The sequence below is a fragment of the Hibiscus syriacus genome, unplaced genomic scaffold, assembly GCF_006381635.1.
Source record: "Hibiscus syriacus cultivar Baekdansim isolate YM2019G1 unplaced genomic scaffold, ASM638163v2 tig00110678_pilon, whole genome shotgun sequence".
Taxonomy (NCBI): Eukaryota; Viridiplantae; Streptophyta; class Magnoliopsida; order Malvales; family Malvaceae; genus Hibiscus; species Hibiscus syriacus.
In genome coordinates this window covers 1,088,248-1,103,005 of record NW_024062822.1, presented here as the reverse complement: position 1 = coordinate 1,103,005, position 14,758 = coordinate 1,088,248, and the positions used below count along the sequence as shown (strand labels likewise).

The 14,758-nt window shown below is 31.9% G+C and overlaps 1 protein-coding gene across 1 annotated transcript; it reads right to left on the bottom strand.

The window, feature by feature from the left end:
• Positions 1-11,773: 11,773 nt before the first annotated feature.
• LOC120138118 (UPF0496 protein At4g34320-like) lies at positions 11,774-13,729 on the bottom strand. The gene is made up of 2 exons (XM_039153708.1): positions 13,144-13,729; positions 11,774-13,105 (listed from the first exon to the last, which is right to left on the bottom strand). The coding sequence occupies exon 2, from the start codon at positions 13,081-13,083 to the stop codon at positions 11,917-11,919; it is 1,167 nt and encodes a 388-aa protein (XP_039009639.1). The 5' UTR covers positions 13,084-13,105; positions 13,144-13,729; the 3' UTR covers positions 11,774-11,916.
• Positions 13,730-14,758: the final 1,029 nt, after the last annotated feature.

Below are 14,758 nucleotides of genomic sequence, written 5' to 3'. Positions count from 1 at the left end.
CAGTCATCATCCTTTGCCGTCGACGAAGCTCCACCCGACCTCGTCTCCCCCTGAAGACCAAAATCCCATGAAATTGTGAGAATCGACGTTTTATACCCCACGGACCCTAGCCGAAAATCACGATCTCATGCGATTTCGATGGCAACTACGATGACATATGACTAGAAGAATTGCAAGGACTACGTTGGCGGCGGTGGTCGTGGCCGAAAAAGGGGGCGGTAGCGGGTTAAGGATAGGATTTGGAGATTTTAGGTATTTTGAGGCTTTTATAATTTAAGAGAAATTAAGTTTTTGATAAATATAATAATATTTTTTAAAAAATTATATCAGATTGTGACATGTGTCACTTAGAGGGAGAAATTAACGTTGTTGACGGCCCAAACACCTAAATAGGTAACGTTTGTAACGTTAGACACCTAGATTGGTAAAAAAATAGTTTTGGTACCTATTCGACAATTTAGATATAGTATGGATGATTATTTTGATATTAAGCCTAAGCCTTTATTTTAAAGAGGTCTTGATGAGGTGACAGCGTTTAATTTATGCTGTTGGCGCATAAAATTTCGTACAGAATCTGTTTATGATGAGATGAAAGAAAAAATTTGCTTTAACTAGAAGTCTTCAAATTATAGGTAAGTTTTAAATTAGCCTTTAAATTTTAAGATATGTTATTAAAATTTTAAATTATCAATATCATTTTAATCAAATTCTTTTCTATTATATATCTTAGATATAATACAATTATGCCTTTTTGCTTCTGTTTTTCTTTTACACTTTATTCTTTTTCTTTTCATTACTCTTTTATTCCTTTTCGTCTTTTTAAATAAATATAAATACAAATGATTTATGCTACTAATTTAGGCCTTTTTAAGTTATAAGTAATTATAAAATTATTTTTTTATTATTTTTCAATAAATATTTTTATTTCCTTTATCTTTTACATAAATAAATAAAAGATTATTATTTGATACGGATTGTATAAAAAATATATAATTCATTTATTTTAATTTTTAAATCATAAAATTTAAATTTTATCCTAAAATCTTAAACTTTAAACTATAAAATTTAAAAATAAACTCTTAAACTTAGGTAGCGTTCAGTGAACCGTTCAACGGGAAGTTCGTTTATGTTCATTTATTTATTAAACGAATGAACATGAACAAGATTTTATGTTCGTTTAATTTAATGAATGAACATGAACAAAGGGCTAGTTCATTCATTTATATGTTCGTGAACATTCGTTTATGTTTGTTCATTTATGTTCATTTATGTTCATTTATATTCAGTTCAATCTCTAGACCCGTTTGAAATATTAAGGCCTAATAAATTTTAACCTTAAACCCATTAATATTTTAAAACTCAATTAATTTTAAACCCAAATAAAAATACTCAAATCAATTAAAGAAAATCTAAATCTCAAAATTCTTTGGAAAGAAAAAAAAACTCTTCTCAAATATAAACCCAATAAATTTTATGTTCGTTCGTTTATGCTTGTTTACGTTCATTTATGTTCGTTCGTTTGTATTCGTTTATGTTCGTTCATTTGTGTTCGTTTATTGTTTTAACGAACGAATATGAACGGACACAAATAAGCTAAATTTCTTAATGAACGAACACGAACAAGAAATTTCGTTCATTTAGTTGTTCGTGTTCGTTCTTTTGTTCGGTTAAAGTTAAACAAATGAACATAAACATACTCTTATTCGTATTCGTTCGGTTCATTTACATGACATGCCTTAAATAAAACATATAACATTAAAATAAATAGAATTGCATAAACTAAAAGTTATACAATGTATCAAATAACTTCTTTTAAAATAAATGAGATCAATATATAATATTCTCAATGCTAAGTTTAAATTACACAACAAACTTAGTCTAATTATTATACGTATTTATGTGTTGAAAATTTTATGTAATATGCAATTTTTTTCTTTTACAAATGTAATAAACAAATCTTAAATACTCAAATTGAAGGTAATTGAATACCTTGATTAAATTAAAAACATATAAGGACATTATTAACATATGTGTATTAGTCTCCTATCAAGAATGAAATGAGAAATTTTAGAGTTTAAAAACAATAATATTGTACATCCTATTACATATGTATTTTAGAAAAAGGATATTAGTGATGTGATAACAATATTAAAATAATTATTTAACTCTTCGATTTTACGTTGAACACATCCACAGTGAAATACACGAGATGGAGTAATCGTAGACACAGGTCCATGTCGATCTCATCATATAAAACTAAGCAGTAGAAAATATCTTCCTCCATGCTTCAAAAATAGGAGCGACGAAATGTTTAATCATAATATCACATAATTTTTTTTTTGAATTAAAAGAAAGCCTATGACAGTAGTCTAAGCATGGCTAGTGGCATCATCTTGCTGTGCAACGGCTGTTTCTAACCCAAGAAGGTCAATAAGTTCGTCTGGGGGGAGTCAAAACGAATCAAACAGAAGTGGTTCCATGAGGCAAGCTTTGCCATCTTATCTGCAATCTTGTTCCCATAATATCACATAATTTAAAACTATGCAAATTAACTTTTCTCATAAATTTACTTTTCAATTTCTTATCAATTTAAAATTAAATAGATATTCTCTTATTTTTTTAGTTTAAACAATTCCTTCTTGTAAAAGTTACTAATTTTATTAAAAATTAAATATTTTATCATAAAGATAGATGAAAACGTGTCATAAAACAGAATTATTGAAAATTAAAAACAAGAGAAAAATAAAGATGTAATATAAAAAAATAAAAGAACAATAAAACACACCTATTATCGGCAACCAACATCAAGATTAGAGTCATCACCAATCAACATAAAATGAAAAGAAAAAGTACGAATGAGACATCACAAACGAGAGAAATTAGAATACAGTAGAAAAATGTGGGTCACCTTATTAGCTCCCATCAAGTTCATCGAAAGGATAAATTAGTATTGAGTTGTCAATTGAATACAATTGATCAAATGTTGGTTAACGATTAAGATGAAAATTAAAAATATTTTATCAATAGATCGCATTATGGTTAAATAAATTGGATGTTTAAATATTGGGATTCAGAATGTAATTTATACGATCTGAAAAAAAAACCTGTAAACAAACAAAATCGAAATAAACAGTGAAATTTTAATACTAAAATAAAAGGAAACTTTTGAAATTTGGATCATTTATTTTATACATGTTAGAGTAGCCATCCATTGAAATAGATAGGAATGAATGTTCGATCGAGTAGAGTCAAAAAATTTTGAGTTGACGAGTCTTATTTTACAACTCGAAGTTGAATTGAACTTTTTTCGAGTCGAGTCGATTTTTTGAGTTTCTATTTAAATTTAATTGTGAATATTTATAATATTATAATATGATTTGATTCCAATTTAAGTGAATTTCTATAACCATATATACAATACAAATATGTTTCTTCATTTTTTTTAATCTTTGATATACATATATCATACAAAGTCGAAGGACTCGACTCAAACTTGAAAATAAATCCACTAATTACTAAAAATTTATTCGAGTTGCATTTCACAACTCGATTTGAACTTGAAATTTTTTCGAATCGAGTTTTTTCTTACCCCTAAAAATAAATATGTTTCCAGATTCCTAACCTTTTGCATGTTCCATGATGAAGCTAATTTATGGCATATTATCCTTTACCTTTTTATGTCACGGAAAATATAACATGAGAGGGTTTCATACTCTATCAAGACAATCATTTATAAGGATAGAAATATGGTCATATCTTTTAAATTGAAATTAAATTCTCTTATATTATAGGAATATTATTTATATTTTATATTAAATATCTAATTTCACTCTCTATAATTTAATAATTCAGTACCCTTAAAGTTTTAATATAATTTTATAAATTAATATCTCTTAACATAAAACTATATTTCCGTCCATGATCACATATTCAAACCAATATCGAACTTATGAATGTGCTTTTACTTGGTTGAATTCATTAACTAGAGTTAGGTACATGCAATAGTGCTAGCCAGGTAGAGTTTCTGTCTTTAAGCTGGACATGAATTCAGGGAGACTGCATTCATTTTCATGCAAACTGCTGCGAAAAATGGACCAAAAACACATGCTATCTTGATTAGCCAATACGTGATACAAAAAATCACTATTTTCCATGCTGAAAAGACCCTAGTTTAACATTTTTCCAGCGAGAAAATAAGAGGAGTAAATTTGTAAATAAATCTCACAAATCCAGAAACAGCTGCCTATATTAAAACTAGCTAACTTGAATATTCATGATTAGGTCATTCGTTTTCGATGTTGAAATTCCACAACGTGCCGATAGACGCATCATGGTCATCGACCACGATGCCCCTGCAAGAAACAGACAGATGCAACACAGTCAAAGGAAAACACATGATGATTTCTGCACTCACATGTTTACATTCTTGTTGATGATAAATTTCTGAGAGAAAACACTTGTGTCAAGTGTCTTGAGAAGTTGATGGTTAAATTGAAGATCCAGTACATTATAAGGCACACATGTTGTATGTTCTTTTCGGTTAATTAATCAAGTTTAATGTTTCTGCTACTTGTCACAAGGCCTCTACGATTATACCTGCTACTAGTAATACATGCATCTAATACATTAATCAACAATAAAATCTATACTTGTCACTGGACCTAGCAAACTTGACCCGAACTCGATTACCTGAACTGATTTACTCGACCTAATACCCGATATTAACCCCAACATGATGATCAAATTTGATCTGAAACGGAAACATACCCGACCCAAACCATACTCAATCCAAAATTTAGCTGACCCAATATGGACCCATATCCAATTTGATCCGAACCGAAAATAACCCGAACCAAAAACAACTCTAATCGAAAGCAATCCGAACCTGATTTAATCCGAACTAAAAGCAATCCGAACCGAATTTAATCCGATCCGATCCCATTCGAACAAAAAAATAATATATATTAATTAGATTTATAATGAAAATAATAGAAAGTTTACTATATTACAACTTACAACTAAAACGTAGCAAATAAAATTATGTATTATTTTTTTAAAATTTAATAAAAATATTAAATTTATAATTAAGCATTATGTAACATCTCTATATCGGGTTAGTGACTAAATTATGAGATTTTAAAATTTAGTGACCAAAGTAGATAAAATGAAAAGTTGAATGACTTAGTGGAAATATTTCATGTAGGATGGATTAGCAAAGAATGAGAAGTTAAGAGGGAAAATGAGTCTTTTAATAAGGAAGATAATTAAATATTATGTGAGGATATTTTAATACCACGTAGAGCATATGTGTGGGAAACAAAGTTTCCAGACTTCTCTTCTTCATTCTCTTCGTTTCCACCGTGAAGCCTTAAGCAAAGGTGAGTTGGTTTTCTTTCGGTTAATTCTTAAGAGTCAAGCATGGTTTTGGTTAATGAAGCTTTAGGAAAGATGATAGAAATAGAAAGGGACTTAGAAACTCAAAGAGTTTTGAGTTATGGGTGATTTTAGATATGGAGTGTCTAAGTGTAAATTTGAATAAGAGGGTTTAAATGAATTTGGAGGTTGAATTTGACTTTTCATCTATGAGAATAAGAAGTTATAAGAGTTAGAATTAAGTTTGGATAACATGAAAAATTTGGTAAGATTTTTAGCTTTAATAATTTAGATGAGATATGAGAGATTATAAGTTGTTAGAATGATAGAAGTTAGTTTAAATGGTTGCTGTTAAGTTTAAGGGTATGAAAGGAGTTATATAAGATGGAATTAAGTGAAGTGTTGGTAATTTTCGGGTGAAAACTGTCTGTTCTGGGTAGGGTGTATCGGTACACTATGAGTAGGTACCGATACACTAAGACCAAATTTTGAAGAACGGCTTCATAGTGTATCGATACATTCAGGGGTGTATCGATACCTGTGTATCGATACACACAGACAGGCATCGATACATGGAAATTTCGAAGCTATTTTGGATACCGATACACTCATAGTGTATCGATGCCCCCTAAAGGAAAAAGTGAATATTAGTTCATTAAATTCGTTTAAGTTATTAGTATCAAAATACAAGGTGTAGGTATCTGATAATTGCCTTAAAATTTATATTTATGTATATATTGAGCCTAAAATAGTTCCGGAACATTTGGGAAGTAAAAACGATCGAGAGAAAGGCAAAGAGATCTAGGTGAGTGCATATGCATAGCATGACTAGAATAGTATATTACAACTTTAGACTTGTGATAAATATTACACTTTACTTGTGATAAGTCTAAATTCAATACCTTAATACATGATTCATTCCATATTACGTTATATGATATGAATTCATACCATATGCATTATGTGACATGTTTTAAATGAATATGCATGAAAGGTTACTTGAGCTATGTGATCCGAAATGACCCAACCCAAACCCGATTCAAATCACACATTACATAGTAGATGTAATAAAATTTAATATTTATAAATTCTTTTTCTTTTTATTATCTCAACTTGGACAACTAATTCAAATGACTCCCTTGTGGGGTATGCAAAAAGCATTTCACTGGAATTAGATCTAGCAAAATTTGACCCTAACCCGATTATCCAAATCGATTTATCCAACCCAATACCCAATATTAACCCAAACATGATAACCAAATTTGATTTGATACTCGACCCAAACCATATTTGATCCAAAATTTAGCAAAACCAAAATCAACCAGAACCGAAATCGAAATTAACCCAAACCGAAACCGAAAGTAACTCAAACCGAATTTTTATCCGATCCAAAAACAACCCGAACCGAGTTTAACCCAACCCGAAAACATCTCTAACATATTGAAATTGATATAATTTATTATCAATAATAAATTAATTTAAATAAAATTGATAATTTATTAAAAATATTAAATTTATAATAAAATAATAGAAAGTTTAAGAGAATATAAAAGAAGAATCTAATTGTAGATTGAAAATATAAATAAAGTTTACTTATCTTACTTGTTATAAAAATATTATTTATAATAAAATAATAGAAACAACTAAACAAAAAAATATTAGATTTATAATAAAAATAATATAAAGTTTACTTATGTTAGGACTAAACTTAACAAATAAAGTTATGTATTATTTTTTAAAATTTAATAAAAATATTAAATTTATAATTGGAAATAATTTTTTTTAATAAAAATGTATTTATTTATCAAATAGTTCTCATTATAAACTTTTCATACGAGATCCATCTAAAATTTTGATAACAAATTTTAACACGTATTTTAGGATCGTATTTGTGAAAAATTATCGATTTATCATCTCTAAAAGATGGTTTAATTCAAAATATTAAACAATTGAGATTTGAAATTAAACCTAAATTATAAAATTAACAAATAAGAAGACATATTTTTACAAGAATATATCAATTATTCTATATATACTTGATTTTGATTAGACTCATAATCAATTCAACCCGAATTGACTTGATCTAAAGGTTGACCTAAATTGAAAATCAACCTATCTGATATTTACCTGACCCGAAATCTAACTAATTCGGTATTAATCTAACCCAAAAATCAACTGATCTGGTATTGACCCATCCAAAAATCAACATATATGATATTGATCTGAATCGGAAAACAACAAATCCAATAATAACCCGACCTGAAAATTGACCCGATCCGATCATCGTACGCCCGAACTAGATCCGATCCGATTCGAACAAAATTAAATCGAATTTAAACTAGACCCAAAATTACCCGACCCAAATTCGATCTGATTGACCCATTTGCCACCTCTAACTATAATAGTTGATACATCTTCATTGTATTTATAAGTCATACATATTTGTGTTAAATATTAGTGGTTTAAGAGAATATTATCTTCCCTATAAAGATTTTGGTTCGAACAGATGCATTTGTAAGGTTTAGATGTTTTTAATGACTAAAAAAAATCTTAAATAAATATTAATATCTTATAATCATCATATACTATTAAGAAAATAATCTACCTTCCTAACCGCCCGCTATCAAATCATTGGACACTACTATTAACATAAAAATCTTATCTTTTGTTGAATTTAAAAAAAAAGTAAATAATCGATATAATTATTTTTTTAAGAAAAAGTCTTAAACTTTAAATATAACTGATAAAATAAATATAAAAAGAAATAAAAAGAAATATGGATAGATAAAATTGTGATAAAATGAGGAAAAAAGGAAAAGCATCTTAAAAACAGAGGTGATGAATGTTTGGAAATTGGAATATGGGATGGCATTGGCTTATTGGGGATGCCCCCGTAAATGAAAACGACCCCAAATTATTGAAAGCATAACACTTCTTATAAATAACTTGCTAGAAAACTGTATCATGTCTCTGACGTGGTCCGATTCCCCTCATAAGTTGGCATGGCCGAGGCCAAGTGGGAGCGTTGGTCCATGCGCACATCAAAGTGTTTGAAAATAAAACGTGTCAGATAAAGAGTGGTGACACATTTTTGTTGATTATTAGTACTCTTATAAATTTCAAGGCCAAACACTGAAAATATGCAAAGGTGGGATTTTTTATTTGATATAAGTTTAATGTAAGACTAAGTGTCTAAATATAAGTTAGAAATTTTTATTAAAAGTAGGTGTTTAATATTTATGAGGTTATATTTTTAGGTGTCTGTCGTTAAATTTAATATTTAAGTGGCATGTCTCAATCTTATAAAAAATTAAAAATATTATTTTAAAATAAAAATTATAATTTATTTAAAAACACCCAAAATTTTCTTAAATCTAAAAACAAAAAAACTCTAAAAACCCTAATTCCAAACTTCATGATGCACTCCGACCGCCATCGATGTTGCCTTGGTTGTCACCCTTTGTCGTCGGTCACTTCGTCTAATCAAATTTCAACGCACAACGAGAGGAGTCGTTGCTTGAATCGATGGAATCATCGTCGTTAGTCAGAATCAATAAATTGTTCCAATCGTCGTTTTAAGTATGGGGGTTCGATCTTTATGTGTTGGAGTTGTTGCGCACCTTCTAATTTTTGGCTAATTGGCGACGGTTGTGACAATCGGTGGTGCTGAGGGGATTTAAATTACTTGAATCGATGGAATCATCGTCATTAGTCGAAATCAATAAGTTGATGCAATCATCGCTTGAAGCATGGGGGTTTGGTCTTTTGGTGTTCGAGTGGTTGCGCACCTTCAAATTTTTTGGTCGATTGGCGTCGGTTGTGACAGTCAATGGTGCTGAGAGAATTGAAATTAGGATTTTTTGGGGTTTTGGGATTTTTTATAATTTCAAAAAATTGGGTTTTTAAAAAGAAAATAATGATTTAAGTGTTTTTTTAATAATTTTTTTTAAAATTTTATATGCTTGACACATTTCACTTAACGGTTTAATTTAACGGCGGTTACAGTCCAAACCCGTAATTGGCAAACTGGTTTGTTTCTGGTGGTGGGGAGGAACGGTTGGTGGTCTTTGCTCGGCTGGGCGATTAGGAATTTCCATGTCCTGATACGATTTTGTACGCGGATCGGTCTGGTTTTTGCCCCTGCCATAAAGGGGAACAAGCTTTTCCTCTCGTATGAGGGCCTTGCAAACCGGGCATTCTTGACAATGCGAGTGATGGTGCAACCCTCTGTATAGACATGGCCAGCGGAAGAGATGACCGCAAAGTGTGACAATTGAATCTTGATCCAATTCGAAGCAAACATTGCATTCGAAATCACCAGCATCATTAGCATTATCACTACTCGAGCAAGATTGACTTGAGGGAGGAATGCTTGTTGATTCCCCAAAACCACTTGCAATTGCTTATATAGCTAAACCAATAAATCAAAATATCACAAGGAAAATGCACGAATTGAAGAGGCAAGCATTTAAATTTCCAGAAATTCAAGTTATGGAATAAAAAGAAGAAAAAAAACCACCACTTCCAATCAATCACTTCAAAGCCCAGTTTCCCATTTTTTAAAAGAAGAAAGATTTGAGATGCCAAAAACCACAAACCCACAAAAAGCTCTAAAGATCAAATCATTCGAGATCATCATCAAATTACCCCCATAAACGATTTTGATCATTAACCAAGCTCAAATAGACAAGTCATTTGGCAAAAAAAATGGAATCCCTCATCTAAAATCAGAATATTAATCAAATTTCAAAATCCAAAAGAATCTAGACACACGACCGCATTCGCATCCATCACAAAGTATAATCTAAAAGACTATAGATTGAAAAAGAAAAGGTAACAGATCTAATAATTGGGTAAAAGAGATCAAAACAATTGATTGATAGAGTGAAGGTACAAATTTCTTAAATGGGTGATAGGTAATTTCGGGAATGTTCCAGGGTACTCGAAATTTTCCGTGTTGTTTAATCCAAGCCTAAGCCAATCTAGAGAAGGAATTGAATATTCGTTTTATAAAAATAAAAAGATCTTAAAATCTGTATATTGTTAATAAAAAAAATCATGTATATTCAATTTAATATGGTAATATTATAGGAATAATACCCAAAAAATTAATCACAATGACATCAAGCAATTTTTTTTTATTAAAATGGTATTCTTTTGGCAAAGGCGTGCACCCAGTCTTTTGAAAGGCAATATTTAATATAAATTTGTAATTCGAATTTTTTCAACAACTTTGATAGTATTATTTTTTACGTCCTTTATCAGGTGTGTTCAATCGGTCGGTTCGGTTAACCGACCGAATCGAATTTCCAAAAATTCATTAATCAGTGTTTTTTTCACTTTAATCGTTATTCGAATCGAAATTTTTCGAAGACAATTAACCGAATCGAACAAAGTTCGATTAATCTATCGATTAACTGAATTAACCAAAATTTATAAATAATATATATTATATATTAATTGAATTAACCGAAATTTATAAAATCTCGATTAATCGATTTTGAACTGAATTAACCGATAATCAAAGTTTAAATAAATATTAATCGTTAACCGATCGAACTTAAAATCAACCGATCGATTAACCCAAAAAAAAATTTATTCAATCGATTAAATCGGTTTTTACCGAAGTTTGAACACCCCTATCCTTTATCAACTTGCAGAAGTAGGAAATTATACATATAAATAATAAGGTAAAAGAGAGTTAATTAGGCCGGTAAACGAAACGAAGTTCAGTGAATCGTTTGTGAATCGTTAGGCGGAAAGTTCGTTTATGTTCTTTTTTTATTAAACGAACGAACATAAACAAGATTTTTTGTTCGTTAACCCATTCATTTATGTTTGTTTATATTCATTTAATCTCTATACTCGTTTAAAATATTAAGACCTAATAAATTTTAACCTTAAACTTATTAATATTTTAAAACTCAATTAATTTTAAACCCAAATAAAAGATACTCAAATTAATTAAAGAAAATATAAATCTTAAAATTATTTGGAAAGATAAAAATTCTTCTCAAATATAAGCTCAATTAATTTTATGTTCGTTCGTTTACGTTGGTCTATATTCACCCGTTTGTGTTCGTTTATGTTCGCCTGTTTGTTTATGTTCATTTAGTTATTCATGTTTGTTCGATTAAAGTTAAACGAACGAACATGTTTACATGCCTAGAGTTCGCCGTTAACAAACTACTTGGATAGCGTAGGTTTCAAGTGGCAGCAGCATTCTTAGAATTCAAATCTTGTGTTCTAATGTAGAATTTATATTCTTGTTTCAGTATTAGATAAGATGTAAATTCTGTATATTTGTTCCAGCATTAGGTAAGTCGTGTCCTCCATTCTTAGAACCAGGTCCAAACACTTGACACAATCAGCGAAGACGAAAAATCCAACCAAAATTAGATTGACTGAACAATGTAATTGCTATATATATATAAATATATGATCAAGTCCACATGTGCTATACTCACTTGTAGAGGTGGAACTTCATTACCTCGAATAGAGCATGAGATTAATACAACATAAACACTGAAATATATGCCATTGCTAGAGTTCCCAAGGGCTGTCACCGGTTGATGAACTACCAGAACGTTTCATCATCTTCTGCAAAACCACTGTCCTTGCCATCCTAATATTACGGCTACAAGTATCGGCCTGTCGACCCAATTCCTCGATGATTATCATAAATGCTTCCAACTTTCTCTTTATCTCGTCGATTGCAAGCTTCAGTGCGTCTGCTTCTCTAAGTGCGAAATCAGCATTATGCAATATTGATTCTATCTCGATTTCGAACCGACTGATAAGTGCTCTTATGTTTTCCAAGTCATTGATCGCAATCCAAGAACCGATTTCCATTCCGATTATTAACTCCTTCTGCCCTTTCAGCTCTATCTCATAGCGTTTCCAGAGCCAGTTGCACCATTTACCGACCGAACCAATAGGAACCGCCAATGCAGCTGCCAAAGCTGTTACGACAGGCGGTGCAGCTATGGCCGCTGCCACCACAGAAAAGATCAACACCGAAACAAAAGTGGTTACAAACAACACATTCAACACCCTCCTCCATGTTTTCAAGGATTTCAACTTCTTATCGAGCTTTCTCTTCTGAGCTTGCAATTTCCGCAGCATCAATTCCTGCTGCCTACGGACCGAATCAAACAATATAAAGAACTCTTTAGTGAATGGCTCCTCGGCTGCTTTAAATTTCCTTAGTTCTCCCAAAGTCTTCACAAATTTCCTCTCACCATCCCCATCTTGTAAACCCACCTCCTCGTCGAAGTACGTTACGGCCAACTGAATAATTAACTGGTTGTTTCGAGCTCGTTTGAGGCAATTCTCAAGAGCAGTGCAAAATTCTAAAGTCTTCTTACTGTTCTCAAAGTATTCCTCAACCAAAGAAAACAGCTCCGGATTTTTCCATATATCTCTATGACATTCTAAAATGATTTTCACCACTTCCTGATTTGTTTCAAGAAGACATCCGGTGACCTGTTTGAGCGAGTCGAAAGATAAAGATTGAACACCCAAACCAGAAGCAAGTGTGCCGATAACATCGTTGGTGCGTTGATGGAGAGTCGCATCAAATTGCTGCAAAGTTGAATCATTTCTACAAGCAGCCTCGTAGGAGATCAAGTCTGATTCGAACTGAGAATCGGCCCTGCTTTGGGGAGAAACTTCTGGACCACTCACTGTTTTACTAGATTTGCTCCCCATCTTAGCTTATTCAGATTCAAATCTTGATGGAAATGATAGTTTTTCAAGTTTAAGTAAAACCCAGTAATCAAGTGAACTCCTGTGCCTTTCTCAAATTAAAAACCCAAAGATAGTTTTCAAGTTTGGGTAAGATCTTAAAAACCCAGAGCTAACTCTCAAGAGTGCACACCGATTAGATCTAGGTGATAGCAAAATGATTATCCCCAAGTGATGAAAGATTAAATCCTTGAAACATAATCCAATAAATGGATTAACTTAAAGTACCTGAAATTCAGCTGAAAGAACGAAAAAAACGAGGGTTTCCAGATTCCTGATTTCTCCTCACCTGAAATCCTTTGCCGATAATAAAGCTCGAAAACTGAAGCTGAACACAAACAAGCTACGATCTAGTGAACTCAAGGATGAATCTTGACACAATGGGAGAGGAGAAAGAAAGGGCTAGAATTTGATTCGTCTCCTGTCTGATGATGAGAAAAGTCAAAGAAATGAAATTGAATTGGTAAGCATTAGGACCAAAGCCGAGTGCCCAGAGCCGAGGCGGAACCTTCCCCGGTACTTCGCTTGTGGTAATTGCCACAACAAAAATTAAGCCTCGTTGATTTGTTGTTGTGGGCAGAAACGTCTGTGAGTTTGCTCGGGGTAGTGAACAGGTATATGGTTGGCTAATAGTGCTTTATTGGTTCTCATTTCAAAGATTAAATATACATGGTCATGTCTTAGTTTAGGCCAATAAGTATTTGCATGGTCCTGTATAAAAATTGTTACAAAAGTTCTTGTTAACATATTGAAGCCAGTGATTGGTTCGTGTCATTATGCATTGGGTGTCTTCGGATACAGTTTCGTGGATTTCGTATCGCACCCGCTCTAATTGGGGCGGGGATGGGTATAATTTTAGCGGGTAGTGGGCGGGTGTGGATTTAGAAAGTGATACCCGTCACAGGTAGTGGGCGGGTAATGGGTTTGAGATATTACCCACCCCGCATCCGCCCGCCCCACATCCTCCCACCCAGTTAAATATCTGCCCGCTCGCCCACTTTCTATTATATATGTAGGTAGTAGTGAATTTAAATTAGAGCGCTATTAATTGGAGGAAATAGAAATTGATGATTGTAATACTGGAGTATCAAATGTCACAAGTATTCCCTGAAATTTTAGAATGTTATGCCAAGGAACAAAAACATTATGTGTTTGTCATTTATGTTTATAAACTTTAATTAGGTTTTTTATTATGATGTTTTATGTACTTTAAGATCTATATTAACACTTAACTCAGATAATCCTTGGATTATTTTATTATGTTTCTTAGTGGACATGTTTTTTTATGTTTGTTGCTTATATATATAACTTAAGTTTGCTTTCAGGCGGGTCTAGACGGGTACGTTACTAGTGGGTAGTGGGTGGGGGGATGTATTTGAGAATGTACCCGCGTGGGCGAGTGTGGATTTGAAAATTTGTACCCATCATAAGTGGTGGGCGGGTGGTGGATTGAAAAATATTATGTGGGTATGGGGATGGGGGAGGGGGTATCCACACCCGACCCGCCCGTTTGCCATCCTAGTCTTCAACATGCATGTAAGTTAGTTAGAATTGAGGCTTGGGCACCAAGGAGTTGAGCCCTATAATACAACTTCTTTGATGAAGTTGGGCTTTAACCTTGTTGCTACGACTGATAAGT